Raw genomic sequence first — 14,795 nt, forward strand, 5'->3', positions numbered from 1 at the left:
AACTCCTTATGTATGAACTTAAAAATTATTTACTGATTTAAATTTGAAAGCATGATGAATAATGGTGGTGGTGAACAGGTTAACAGACCTATTAATTAATTCAGTTCATCATCTATTAGTCTATAAGTTTATGAGTTGCTAATTAATTTTCCTACAAATTTCAGGCAGGTTGTCTGAGTAATCATGCAGGTCTTGTCAGCTACTAGTATGTTCTATAAAGTCTAAGAACTTGGTTTAGTCCCACTTATATTATCAAAATGTTACATCTAGATAATTTTTCTTCTCGCATATTCTAAAAATCTTTTATTTCCCACTTTTTCTAAGGCATAATTACTTCTCTTTTCTAGTACCAACACTTTGCTAAAATTATTCTCTCAAAAGTTACTAGTATAAAGGTAGGATTGAAACCATTCTATTTAGCTGGATGAAAACACTTTTTGATTGAATTGAATAATTGGAAGTAGGTATGAAAAGGGCCTGTGTATCTCTTGGAAGCAAAGAATAAATCACAATCCTTGTGCAAGACTCTTAATCCAAAATAATTTTGTATAAAAATATGTCTTAGAATCTTGAAAGAAGAGATTCTGAATATCTGGATTTAAGAAGTTGCAGAAAACATGTAACAAGGGGAGAACTGAGCTGTAGCCAAGATAGGAGATACTGAATAGAGTCCTTGGCTCTACTGGCATCATAGAGAAGGAGACTCAGACTGAGGAAAGTCCCAAGAAAAGATGTAACTATAGTAAGGAAAGAAAAAAGATTGTCTGAAGAGATTAATAATGAAATCTCAAATGAATCTAGATTTTAAAAATTTATGTACAGAAGGGGCACAGGTCACAAATTAAAAAACATGACTTGCTCTGAAAGACTAGTCTCAGGAATGTGAAAACCCAAAGGGCCTGTGAGGTAAATTGTCACTAAAAATTAAAAACTATATTGGAGGAGAGGAGGGAGAGTTAAAAAGCAAAGGAAGACTGGGTGGGAGGCAAGGAGACAAGGAGGAGGGAGACAGCAGTAAAGACTGCCCTGTTTCCTCCACTGCCACTGCCATTGCTGCTTCTTGCTAAGGAGCATGGAGGTCAGCTGAGTCCAGAAGCAGCCTGGCAGAGGAGTTGGGGAGGTGGCCAGTGATGTGATCACAGATATAGACAAGAGTGTCAGACAACAAATTTCTAGAAGTGAGAGGGTCAAAGCCAGATGCAAATTTCCAACTACCAGAGAATGAAAACAAGGGACTATTTAAAATCAAAGGAATTTTTTCTTGGCCTGTCATTTAAAAAAACATTTGATATTACTTAAAATGTGTGGTAATGTTCATGGTCAATAATACAACTTGCTTAATTTTTTTGAATATGGTAGTTTCCCAACAGAAAACGAAGACCTATTTCTTAGAGACTATGTGGATGAGAGAAGCAGTCTTTGAAACTATCTACCTTTTACAGGTCTACAAAATAACACAGATTTTCTTTTCCTTCTTAGAAGGAACCATGAATGTGCTGGCATTAATAGAATTTATGGATTTTATGATGAATGTATAAGAAGATACAATATTGAACTATGAAAAATCTTTACAGATTCCTTTAAATGTAGTCATTGGGGAAGAGAAAATATCCCATTCTCATGAAAGTGTATATGTAACAGATCACAAAACTGTATTTGGTTGGGGTAAAAATAATAGATGCATATCCTTCCCATTTGGTACCAAAGTATTTGCAAAATTTCTCCATAAGCTACTTACTTGGATCTAAATGTAGAGTCCAGATGTAGAGATGGTTAAAAATGGATATGAATTTTTTTTTATGAAGAGGCAATGATAATATTCCTTTCTGACCCAGATGAATGCAGCAAGTTGGACAATGTAGTAATTATGGTTGAAACTCAAATATGCTCTTTTCAGATTTTAAAACTTGCAGAGAAAAAAGTAAGATACCAGGAAGTTTGCAATTTAATATTGTCCAATGGCTCCTGTATTATAGTATATAGCCTTTATTTTAAAAACTATAAAATGTACTGCTTAGCTTGCTCAAAATAGATATTTTCCTTCTATTTTAATTGAAGAAATGACATTTACTGGTTATAACAGCCAAATGAAAGACTTTCTCCATTCTGAAGAAAAGAATCTTTAAAAAAAAATTCTACAATCCTATACAAGTAGCTTCTGTCAGTGAAACATGCCAGAACATGGACCTTGTAATTGGGGGCAAATGTATAATTGACTTAAAAAAAAAATCAGTTCAATATATGTATAGTATAAATGCTTATTTTTTATTACAATTTAAGGAAGGTACTAGTATTTTTTTGAGACTAGATGTTACTTTGATAAAAAGCATGCTGTTTTATATATACAATTAATATTATATAAATATAAACAGCACATATGCATTAAAATACATAAGCATATAATATATAATGATGGAATGTGTGTTATATATGTATAAAATATGTGTTTATTACATATATATGTGTGTATATACGTGTACAAAACCGAACTATATTAGATATCTCATTGTGATCCTGAGGTACTTTTAGGTTCTCAAAGGCTATATCAGTAGAGTAAAAGCTCATTTAATTATAGAGTATTTACACTGGCTACTTGGTGAGTAATTCTGGCTATGGCAAACCCCACAAAATGGGGCTGAGCCCCTTCTAATTCTATAGTGAAGTTGGCAAACTGAAAAAAAAAAAGGGGGGAGGAGGAGGGAGAAGCATCGTATAGTTTCTAGACTACCTATAAATATTAAGTTGTGGTTCTCAGTAGCATAAATACATGAACCTGGCTAAATGATCAATGATGGAAACCAAAAAGAAGTGAATCTTATAAATTTTTAAATTTTATCATATATGAAAGCAGAAGACAAGGGAGTTGCAGTTAGATGGAAAGATGGCTCTAAGAGCCTCCTGGAGAAGCAATTAAAGATCATTTTATTTTAGCATCCAGAGTCAACAAAAAAAATATAATGTAATGGGACAACATTTGGACATTAGGCCAAAGGAAACACCAGTAATAAAATAACCATAGTTTTATCAACGTCTCTTACAGAACATGAAGAAGAATCTTATAGAGACTTTGTTAGTAGTCACCAAATTAAATCAGTATTTATTTTGATTCTCAGTGCATTCAATGCAAAAGCACTATCTTGGCAATATGTTACAGTAATAAGGAGAGAGGCTAAAGAGTGGAGTACTAAGTAGAAGTAACACAACTATATACCAGGAATTCTTTGTTAATAAATTAAGTATAAGGCCTGAATAATACCACAAAAATGAAGCTGGTATTTTGACAAACGGGAAATGCCTAATGTTGGAATCATTCTTCAATCAGCTAAACTTGAAAGTTTAAACTACTTGTTGAAACAAAAAATTAATAAAAGGCTAGAAGAGTAAAAATGAAAAATAGAAAGTATTTGTAAAATTTAAAACAATTTGAACCTGAACTATTTGTACAAGTTATTGAGGAAAAAATTATTAACACTGATTAGCATAATTTCATACAATATTTTAATTGCTATAAACCAGTAGTCAGTAAACACTTAAATTATTTGCTAAATAGAAAGACATGTAAACCAAAGTTTACATCAATTAAGGTATTTGTTTATTACATGATTCAGAGATGTATACTCTTAGATGTGCTTATAAGAGAAAGAAAAGGTACTCAAGAGAAAAATAGGAAGTGGTCACATATGGGGACCAGACCAAGTATAAACAGACATGTATGTGTAGGAGTTGATATGTATTTGAAGGTGCTGGGAGATCAGTTCTTAAGTTACCTGAAGACAAGATGCCAAAAGCATAAAAAAGAAGGCATAAGTTTCACCATAAAAAGGTGAATATGAATAACTACCAAACTAGGTGCCTACTTTCCTAGCTATATAAAATTTTTAACAAAATAAGAATAACAATCTCGGGGGCAGCTGGGTAGCTCAGTGGAGAACCAGGCCTAGAGACGGGAGGTCCTAGGTTCAAATCTGACCTCAGACACTTCCTGGCTGTGTGACCCTGGGCAAGTCACTTGACCCTCATTGCCTACCCTTACCACTCTTCTGCCTTGGAGCCAATACATAGTATTGACTCCAAGACGGAAGATAAGGGTTTAAAAAAAAAAAGAAGAACAATCTCAAAGACTAATGATGACAAATATCATCATCCTCTGGAGAAAGATTGGAAAGGAGTCTGAATGCAACACAAAAGATATATTTCACTTCTTCATTTTTTTTGGTTTGAGATCTCCATAAAATGTCTAATAGAGAATTGTACATGTAAAATCTTTATCAAACTGTATACCATTTCAGAGATGGAGGGAAGAGAGGGGGAGAATTTGGAACTCAAAATTTTTAAAAATGCTAATTTTTTAAATAGATAATTGGGGGAAAAATATAACATTATTCAAAAAATAAAATGAGAATAATCTAAATATGCATTAAGGATATAGATATCGTGACAGGGTATTTTAAGGGGACATGAAGGCTTTTGCATCTTTATATAACTGATTGAAAGATGAAGAGCTTTTAATAACAGTTTTATGATTTATATAGTCCCTAAAGGTTTGCAAAACACTCAATATATTATCTCATTTGATCAAAAATAATAAGATGCTTCTATGTTTACTCTTGCTGACTGTTTCAAAAATTGGATTTTGCAGAGCAAAATATTGCCTTAAAGGATTCTTCTCCAAAAGTCAGTCTCTGATACATATAGTAGAAATCATACAAGATCCCTTGTGTAGCTGGGTAGGGGGAGAAAGGGAGAAAAGTTTAAATTGTATTGGAACCTACCCCAAGGAAACTTGGGGATGGGCCTGTAAGACCCATTCTAGGAAACAAAGAAAGTACTGACTCTTCTCTCTGGCCCCTTTCTAGTGCTTGAAAGCATGTGGAACTTGAGGATTCTGGCCAGTCCCCACGTATCAACCCCTCCACTCCATAACAGAGAGCGATGTAAAAGATGACTGATACCTGAGAAGCAAGCACCTACAATGGAAAGCCAGGGTTTGTTCTTCTGCCTTTCTAATGAAAGTGCAACTCTGGACATCCTGTGAAAGAGTATGAGCCTGAAGAGAAGGTGACTGACAGCAAAAACACCTGCTAGTCTAGGTGAAGCTGAAACTGGGTCTCAAAGTCCTATGAGCCTCTTCTGCTTGATGGTTTTTCCCTAAGCATAAGTCAATGAAGAGGAATCCTAAAATAGAGACTTTTTGATTCCAATGGCCATTTCAGGAGTTTAGGGATTTTTCAGTTAGTGTTAGCTCCCCATAGAATGTTTCCTGAAGCTATCACAGTACTTCTTGGAGAAGATGACTGCTGCCAGGAGAATGAGCCTGGCTGTGTGACCAGAAGATAGGAACTTTGAGTGAGAGCACAACCATGCGGATGAATTGAAAATGAAATGCCTGTTCAGTAGACCCATAAAATGTTTCATGTTCTATTATTTTAAGTATGGTATGTAAGGTGAGGCCCGGAGGATAAATGATCTGTATGAGGCCATAAACCTCCTGAAAATCTATTTATAAACTTATGTCTTTTGATACCAAATCCATAATTCTTTCTATTACACTATTACTGCCTCTCAAGGGTGTTAGTGAAGATTCACTCTTTCCCTCCTAGTATAATGAAGAGGCTCAGGGAAGCTTCTGAGGCATGACGATCATTTAAATCCTTTCAAAGCATCACATGGAAATAGGAATTTTCGAAAGATCTGTTATGTTTCCTCTTCTTTTTGTAGAAATTTTAAATCAAAAGCAAAATGAGAAATAATTTAGCCATACCCGTGGAGGAACTGCCTGAAGGGCTGTGATGTAGTTCTCCAGAGCCATACGACGACGGTCATTAAGCATAGCCTCAACTCTGGCCATGTGTGTCTCTACCAATTGTTGCCTCTCATTTGCAGCTTCTTGTTCTAATGATTCCACTTTCTCCTGGAAATGCTTGCAGAGGGAACATATATAGACATATGTCAATGATAGAAGACAGAAAGTAAGGGGATATGTGAAATAACTTTCTTCAAGTAATTAAAACTTTTTCTCAAAGGAACCTATGAGTTACTAATAATTTTTTTATATGTCTGAAAATACCCTGAAAACTATGTTACCATACTGAATCAATATTTTATTGATTTTATATAAGAATATTGGGTTTAGCGGATTTGCTTTAACCTGGGAAAAAGCTTAAATTTGAGTTTAAACTGTTCTTTTAAAAAAAATCAAATGGTATCAAATAGAAACACATATTTTGAAAGCATCTTATCTTGACTCTGTTAACAGAAGTTAACTAAATGACCATTAATATATAGGTGAAAAACTGATAATGAATATAATTAATATATAGATGGGCCAGAGCATATGTGTTTCCACTATATCTACATTACAGAAAGGAAATCTGAGGGGCAAAATGATGAATTATGCAAGCAAATGGGATGGTCGCAATGTTGACAACTGATGGCAATATAAAAAACTAAGGTTATAAATAATTTCAATGGCAATTTGTAATCATTTAAGTAGCCAAAATGAATCAACTTTTTTACAACAACTAAGCTAGTATCATTGATGATAATTATTTACTTTTTGTTCTGATATTTTGTTTCATTGGTAATTCATGTGGCATTACCTGGATAACTGCTTTCTTATCAGCTTTGGGCAGGTCCTTTGCTTGATGTTCTGCCTCTTCCCATTCCCTCATGACCTGCATATTTTAAAAAATGGTTTCTGAATTGAGAATAATTTGTTTCGCCACAAAAGTAGTAACACCAGTTCCCATGTTTTCCTTATATTTTGGATTGTCCTTCTAAAAAGTACTATACTTAAATGGATATCAAATTCTATTACATAATATAAGGGAATTATATTTTGTCCTAGTCTTGAATTATTTTTAACTTCTTTTTAGTTTTAGTGTAGGTGATCTGCTAATCATGCAGTAACTATAAATGTTAACAGTTATTAAAAAAAATCAGATAAAATATAGTGAAAGGAACACTTTAGGAGTTCAGCATACCCTATGGGAAAGCATGCTGATCTTCTCCAATAAATGTTTTAAACTACAATTGAAATTATTTAATTTTGATGCCAGAATTTTCAATTGAAGTAGAAACAAACGATCAATTTAAAAAAGCATTTATTAAGCATATATTATACAGCAGGTACTATGCTGAGAGAAGGAGATACAAAAACAAACTCTGACAAGGAATGTCTATTTTAGTGGGGTAGGTAACATGTAAGTAATTAGGTATCTACCAAGTATATACAGAGAAGATATCCTTTAAGAGGGAATTCTCTGACTTGGTTCACTATTAAAATGAATGGTAACTAATTTCAGTAGATCCTTCATTGGTGCTTGGCAATCTTTCTATTCACCTCTTCCTAGGTCCCTACTGAATAGCATTATTTCAAACTTTTTCCACTGAAGCTCTCCACTCTTGCCCCATACTCCTCATTCTCTGAAGACAACTATGCTCCTGGGATTTTATTGAGAAAAATGTCATTTAAACTTCCATCTCCTCTCTTTATTATCACCATCAATCCTTTCTTTCTTCTCTATTATCTCGAAGAAAAGTGCCCTTTCTCCTTTTAAAGGGTAATGGATTACTCTTTTATTCCATCCCATCTCTTCCTGCTTTTGTAAAGACCTTGCTCTATTAATTATATTTTACTTCTATCCTCAGCTTTCTCACTCTACTGTCTCTTAACCAGAGCCACAGTTTCTTCATTCATAAAATGGAATCAGTATCTGATAACAACAATAATGGATGACATGTTGTATAGTGATACACATGAACCTCACTCAGATCTCCAGGTATTTGGGAAATGAAGCCTTTATTCAAGAAACATGCTATAGAAAATTTGCCCCAGTTTTCTACTTTCCTTCTAATCTTCGCTATACTGGTTTTGTTCATTTAATTTAATAATTATATAATAAATGATATATAATAATAAACAATGATGATAAAATGGTCCATTTTATTTCTCATAAGGCTCTCTATCTTTTGTTTGGTTCACACATTCTTCCCTTGTGCATAGATCAAGCAGGGGGTTCTCAACTTTTTGTGTCATGGACTCCTTTGGCAGTCTGGCAATGACTACAGACCCCTTCTTGGAATGTTTTTAAATACATAAAATAAAATACAAAGGCTAACAATTATAGTGAAATACAATTATTAAAATAATCCCTGACCTAAAGTATGGCTACTAGGGCAGTTAGGTGGCTCAGTGGATAGAGTGAGACTTGGAGATAGGAAATCCTGGGTTGTTCAAATCTGTTCTCAAGACACTTCCTAGCTGTGTGACCTTAGGCAAGTCATTTAACTCCCACTGCCTAGCCTGTATGACTCTTCTATCTTGGAACTAATATCTAAAGCAGAAGATAAGTTAAAAAAAAAAAGTTATCACTACCATAACAACAATCCTCTAATAATAATTTTAAAAATCTTATGTCACCTACTGACCTAAATCCTAACTCTTCAGTCTTGCATCCAAGTTCAACTGGGATGAAAGAAAACTGGGATTAGAGTCATATGATTCCAGCACTTCACACAGTGCTTAGCATAAAGTAGGCACTTAATAAAATGCTTATTAACTTGAGAAGCTCATGGTTAAATTCTAGGCTTTATGTAACTTTGAGGCTTCCCTGCTATGCCTCCTTAAATTTCAGTTTTCTGGAAAGGGGCTGTACTAGATGACTCCTAATGTTGTTTTCCAAATGTAGATCTATGATTCATGTTATAATTAACAATGGAAATGAAGAGGCTAAAATGGGATTATGGGCAGATAACATAATAATGTAACTAGAAAAATCTAATTATCTCAAAAAAAATAAAGAGATAAAAAATAAATTCTTCAATTAACACAAAAATATTTTGTATTCTCATTTACTAGCAAACAGGATCAAGAAAACATTTCTAATAACAATGGCAAAATATCCCTCTAAACCTGAGTTTTGAACACATTTGAAATACTAGATGAAGAAAACTATAAACCCTAATATTGCTGAAATAAAGGAAGCCTTAAATAATGGGTGGAGGGAAAGCATTTAATATTCATGTATACATCATGGTATATACATAGTCATGATAATATTTCTAAAATTAATTTATGAGTTGCATATAAATGTACATATATAATTTATAATAGCTAACATGTACATAGTTTATTAAGATTTGCAAAGTGACTTACAAATATTACTTCATTTTATCCTCATAACAACCTTGGAAAATAGGTGCTATTAACATCTCTATTTTACAGTTGAGGAAATTGAGGTAGGGCAGAGGCTACAACTAGATCTGTGTGTGTGTGTGTGTGTGTGTGTGTGTGTGTGTGTGTGTGTGTGTGTGTGTGTGTGTTAAACTCCTCTAGCAATTCAGGTCAGTATGTTCTCTGTAGCTTATACACACACATGCACATATTACATTTACATATAAATAAAAATTTAATATATAACATATTACATATATGAACATCTTTATAGAGAAATAACTAAAACACACACACATGTGTGTCTCTCTGGATATGTAGTCACCTTCTCTGCCCCACCTAGAGCACTGAGAGATGAAGTTATTTGTCATGGCTACAAGACTGTATATGTCAGAGGCAGGACTTGAATTCAAGCCTTTCTAGTTCCTAATTCCAACGTCAGCTTTCTATGTAGTACAGATATCACAGTTTTTCTGCATACCACATGGAAAATATACATGCATACACACATTTATACACATACATACATGTGTGTATTTCCTCTGGCAAAGTCATAACATTTCATAGGAATATTCAACATGTTCTTACAGTATCCCAATACCAAATCACTTTCAGTCATTATAATAGAGCTTTCGTTGTTCCTTATTCCAGATCCTTATTCCAGATCTAGCCTCTAGACACTATGCTACATAATCCTGGTAATACATGTTATAAGAATATATGGCAAATTTGGATGATGGGTAAAAAAATCAGATTATTGAGCATATTCATTAGATAAAATTGTACCTTTTAGAGTTAAAGTTCATTAGTGGTCTAGAGAGAAATCCTAGACTCCCATGAGATGTTTTGTTAAAAATTAGGAGCACTGGGGCAGCTGGGTAGCTCAGTGGATTGAGAGCCAGGCCTAGAGACAGGAGGTCCTAGGTTCAAATCCGGCCTCAGACACTTCCCAGCTGTGTGACCCTGAGCAAGTCACTTGACCCCCATTGCCTACCCTTACCACTCTTCCACCTATAAGTCAATACACAGAAGTTAAGGGTTTAAAATTGAAAAAAAAAAAAAAAATTAGGAGCACTGCTGAAAATCTCGGGTCATGACAAATGTAGTTTATTACTAGCATTCTATGACTTTGCAAACATAAAAATCAGTCTAGATTACCTGGGACATTCTTTCTCGGTGCTTGGCTTCAAGCCTCTCTTTGGCTTTCTGGAAATGGGCATGTTCATTCTCATCACCAGGTGTCTCGAGATACTTGTCCACAGCATCAGGGGTGCTAGCTGCTGTAGTGGGGACTGGAAGGTAAAAGGGAAGGAGATTTGCAGGGAGGAGAAATAAAAAAAAAAAAACATTTGATGATAGTACATCCAGATAATAAATAAATTTACTATCACTGTAAAACTGTTTAAAAAGTATATCTGGGGGGGGGGGCAACTAAGTGGCTCAGGGGATTGAGAGCCAGGCCTACAAAATGGGAGGTCCTAGGTTCAAATCTGGCCTCAGATACTTCCTAGCTGCGTGACCCTGGGCAAGTCACTTAACCCCCATTGCCTAGCCTTTACTTCTTCTACCTTGGAGCAAATACTTAGAATTGATTCCAAGACAGAAGGCAAGGGTTAAAAAAAAAAGTATAGTACAACACAGATTTTTCATCTCAATAACAATTATTTCATCCCTTGTTAGTGCTGAGATAAAGAATATCTTTGAAATGATTGGATTTACAACTCTTATTACAATAATATTTAAAATAATTTAAAGGAAAAATACACATATGGAATAATTCTAGTTGGTCTTGAAGCATGTATGATTCTTGTGTCAGAAAGATTTTCCATATTCATATGTTTTATTTGGCCTCATGGCTTGGGCTAAAGTAAATACCTGGGTTCAAGATTTTTTAGAAAGTTGGTAGAGACATGCTCAATCAAGAACCAAGAGGTAAGATTATATACTTTATAAACAGTTTTGGTTGAGAACAGATTACTGGCACCAGGTATGGGAGGGGACATAGGTAATCAGATGTGCTGGTAAAGTTCTTGGAGTCCCTTATTGATATGAGGCCTGGGAGAAGTTTGGGTAGGGGATGTTTCTTTATTTGGACCATAAACTGGTGGGATGGTCTAATGTTAACTAGCAGCAGAAAGAAAATGACTTAAGGCCCCTGAAGTAGATCAAGAGTTCATCCATTCAAAAAGTGGCCAGTCTAATCCTCCTAACACAGGTAACAGGGAAAAGTACCAAGTGTCTGTTTCTGTCTGTGTGATTCTATGAATAGGAGGCCCAAGGGACTGAAGTCCTCTCATTATGACAGGTCATCAAATATAACATCAGATGGAAAGTTTATAATTATCATAATATGATTCATTATATTTGCTTTTTGTGCCTCAGAATTAAACCACCTTAATATCAACATTACACTTTATATATTTGTAGAAACACCCAAACCTCAAACACTGCATGATGTAAAATGAACTAAAGTAAAATCAAAACTAAATTAAAAGGCCATTTTAGACTAAATTTCTTTTTAAGATAATTGGCATTCACAAGGTTAAGAAAAAATTTTTCAGAAAAGTCATTAAACACATTTTTGTAATAACAAAATGTTTTTATAAGAATTGTAAAATTTAAGAGATAATCAGTCTACATTTTTAAATGGATAAAGAAATGAAAGGAATTTAAATCCCAAATGCAAGTGGCTATCTATAAGTGCTTCATAAGCCTGGGATATAAGTGCTGGTATTATCCTTATTTTACAACTGAGGAAATTGAAGTGGACAGTGGGTAAGTGACTTTTTCAGGGTCAGATTTGAATTCCAACCTTCCTGACTCTAGGCCACAGGCTGAGACCCACTGTGCTACTAGCAGCCTTTTGTATATTGCATTCAAGCATAGCATTCACTATACATATTGTGTAGAATTGAATCCAACCATGTAAAGGAAAGGAAGAAAGTTCAGGGAGAAATGAGGAGATAGGCCTGTAAGAAAGGAAACTTGAAACCCAGTAGAGACCAGATCCAGAACTCAGAGGATACTCGGGAAAGGAACCCAGATTGGAGAAACCTTTATCAGACAAGGAGAATAATACAGGATGGCAGCTTGGTCTCTTCTCTGCTACTTGAAAAGGAGGAACAAGGGAGTGACTAATGAGGAATAAAAGGAAAAGGCCCAAACACCAAAGTCATTGAGAGAAAAGCTTCAATTAAAAACCTAGAGATCAAGAGATAAACTAAAGAAAGTAATCTAAAAATGAAAAAATGCCAAAGAGAAAGCAAAGTATGATGGGAAAATATTATAATATTTAGAAAAATAAAGTGAAACACTAGTATTTAATGAAAGGTAGTATATCATGTGAAACCCTCAGAGATCACAAACAATTATAAGAAACTTCAGAATGCTTCAAAATAGAAATGAAAATCAAAAAACAAGAAATGATAAATAAATTGAAACTAGAAACTAGATTTTTCAAAGCAGAAAAGAAAGCTCAGTGCAGAATTATAGTTGTCCCTCAGAATTATATTTTTAAAAAGCAACTAGAGGGAGGAAGCTAGGTGTCTCAATGGATTGAGAGCCAGGTCTACAGACACAAGGTCCTAGGTACAAATGTGGCCTGGACAAGTCACTTAACCTCCATTTTCTAGCCTTTACCACTCTGCTGTTTTGGAACCAATAGATAGTATTAATTCTAAAGTGAGGGTTTAAAAAAAAAGTGGAGGAGGTAAGAGTCTTTGGTGAGGGATGAGGAACTTTTGATGTTTTTATTCTGGGAAAAGTTTGTTATGTGGGAGGCTGCCTTTTTTGGGAGATGCCTCTGTGTCAGTCTGAGTAGTTTTCTACCCAGAAGAAGGAACATGTGAGTTCCTAGAGCTGCCAGTACCCAGGGTGGTGGGGAGCACCTAAAAGTAAAGGATGAGACTAATCACAGAGAGGGCAGGGACAGAGGTTGTACTACCCAAGCTTGCCAGGAGGCATTGGTAGAGGCACTCAGGTTTCTGGGCATGAGTAATATGGAGAATAGAACACTAGGAAGATCAGTGAAACTGGTATGAAAGATGGATGAGAAAAGAGACCTTAGAGGCAAGTTTGAAGGATATTAACATAATTCTGGCAAGAGGTTAGGGTGCTCTGAATATAACTACTGAAGTGGAAATGGAAAGGAGAGAATAGATGTAAAGGATATGTACAGAGATGGAATTAGGAAGACATTAGCAATGATTTGGACATAGAAGTAAGAGAGAAGGAAGACTAAAAAAACCCTATGGCTCTCAAACCATGAACTAGAAAGATGATGATACCATCAAAAGAAATGGGAAATTTAGGGGGAAGAGACAAGTTTGGGAATCTCAGGCAGAGGCTTGATGATGATTTGTTGAGTATATTGGAGTAGGATTCCTTTTCAAGTATAGGGTGGTCTGGATAACTGATCAAGTCCTTTCCAACTTTAAAATTTTATGTTATCACTTTTCTAATTTTGTTTTTGGGTTTTGCTTTAATTTAAATGTTCTAACTTGAAGTTGAGAAAAATACAAAAGCATCTCGATGATGTTTTGATTAAATGATTAAGCTCTTTTGGTTCCCAAAAGTACAATAAGAAAAGGTCTGGCAATTTGAAAAATTTTGGCATTCTTTTTCTTTGCTTATAAAGGAGAAATTAAATGTTGGTAATATTTTTCAATGAAACTTCAACACATACGTATGAGTATTAATGGAACATTAAAAATAAACAGGAGAGAACAAAAGGAAGTTCATAAGGGTATACAGACAAGCATGGAAACATTACAGCTACCATCTTAACTTTAAATATACTTTACATTATTTCTAGGTGACATGACCAAAGGAAAAAATAGAGTACTAGATACAGATTACCACAACCTCTCAGTCCTCTCCAATATATAAATTATGTGCCACAAATAAAGCAACATCAGCTGTCTTCATAGGCTAGGAAACCCAGAATATAAAAGGCTTAAGAAAAACCCATGAATTGACCTTTGCTGAGCTTGCTCCTTACCTCTATCCCATCACCTAACATGCCACCAACAGGGAAGCAATAGGAACTGACTCAAGGTTCGCACACAAAGGCTTGCCACAAAACAATGCCATACTCCAGCCCAATACATCCTTCTTTTCAGTGATGTGAAAATCTGTTATTCAAGCTGTGGAAGTTTGTTGGGGCTGAGACAATTTAATAAAAGAAAAAAGAGTGATAGATTGGATAAGAAAACAAGACCCCTAAATCTATTGCTTACAAAAAATGTTTTTTAAAAATGAGTCAGAAAAAGTCATTGTTTCATCTATGCAATCTTATATTAATGACTGATGTCAATGTTTTCCCTTTTTATCCCTTTACATGTACCTCTATGATGGATTACTGGGTTTCACTTAAAAATGAGACCCAGCTGGTAGGTTTATAATTATTTCTCCAAATGTTCTAATTTTCATCTATACCAAGGTTTGTTTATAACCATTTATCTGTCTTCAATTTTTGGATATAAAAACCCAGCAACACTCATTACATTACTGATGCCTGCACCTTTCAAGAATCTTCTACAAGAAATTATAATAAAATACTCAGCATTCCAAAGGACTCATTTTACTACACTGTATGTGGTTTTTGGTCTTTATTAATCTG

The 14,795-nt window shown here is 34.6% G+C and overlaps 1 protein-coding gene across 4 annotated transcripts in view; it reads right to left on the minus strand.

The window, feature by feature from the left end:
• Positions 1 to 14,795, minus strand: part of LOC123242484 (amyloid beta precursor protein) — a 174,294-nt gene that overhangs the window by 31,310 nt on the left and 128,189 nt on the right. For all 4 annotated transcript variants that reach the window (XM_044670276.1, XM_044670275.1, XM_044670274.1 and 1 more), the window contains 3 exons: positions 10,334 to 10,467; positions 6,600 to 6,674; positions 5,762 to 5,920 (listed from right to left, as the gene is read on the minus strand). In XM_044670276.1, coding sequence (XP_044526211.1) covers positions 5,762 to 5,920; positions 6,600 to 6,674; positions 10,334 to 10,467 — 368 coding nt within the window. The remainder of the gene's footprint in view (positions 1 to 5,761; positions 5,921 to 6,599; positions 6,675 to 10,333; positions 10,468 to 14,795) is intronic.

This window comes from Gracilinanus agilis, chromosome 3 (assembly GCF_016433145.1).
Source record: "Gracilinanus agilis isolate LMUSP501 chromosome 3, AgileGrace, whole genome shotgun sequence".
NCBI lineage: Eukaryota > Metazoa > Chordata > Mammalia > Didelphimorphia > Didelphidae > Gracilinanus > Gracilinanus agilis.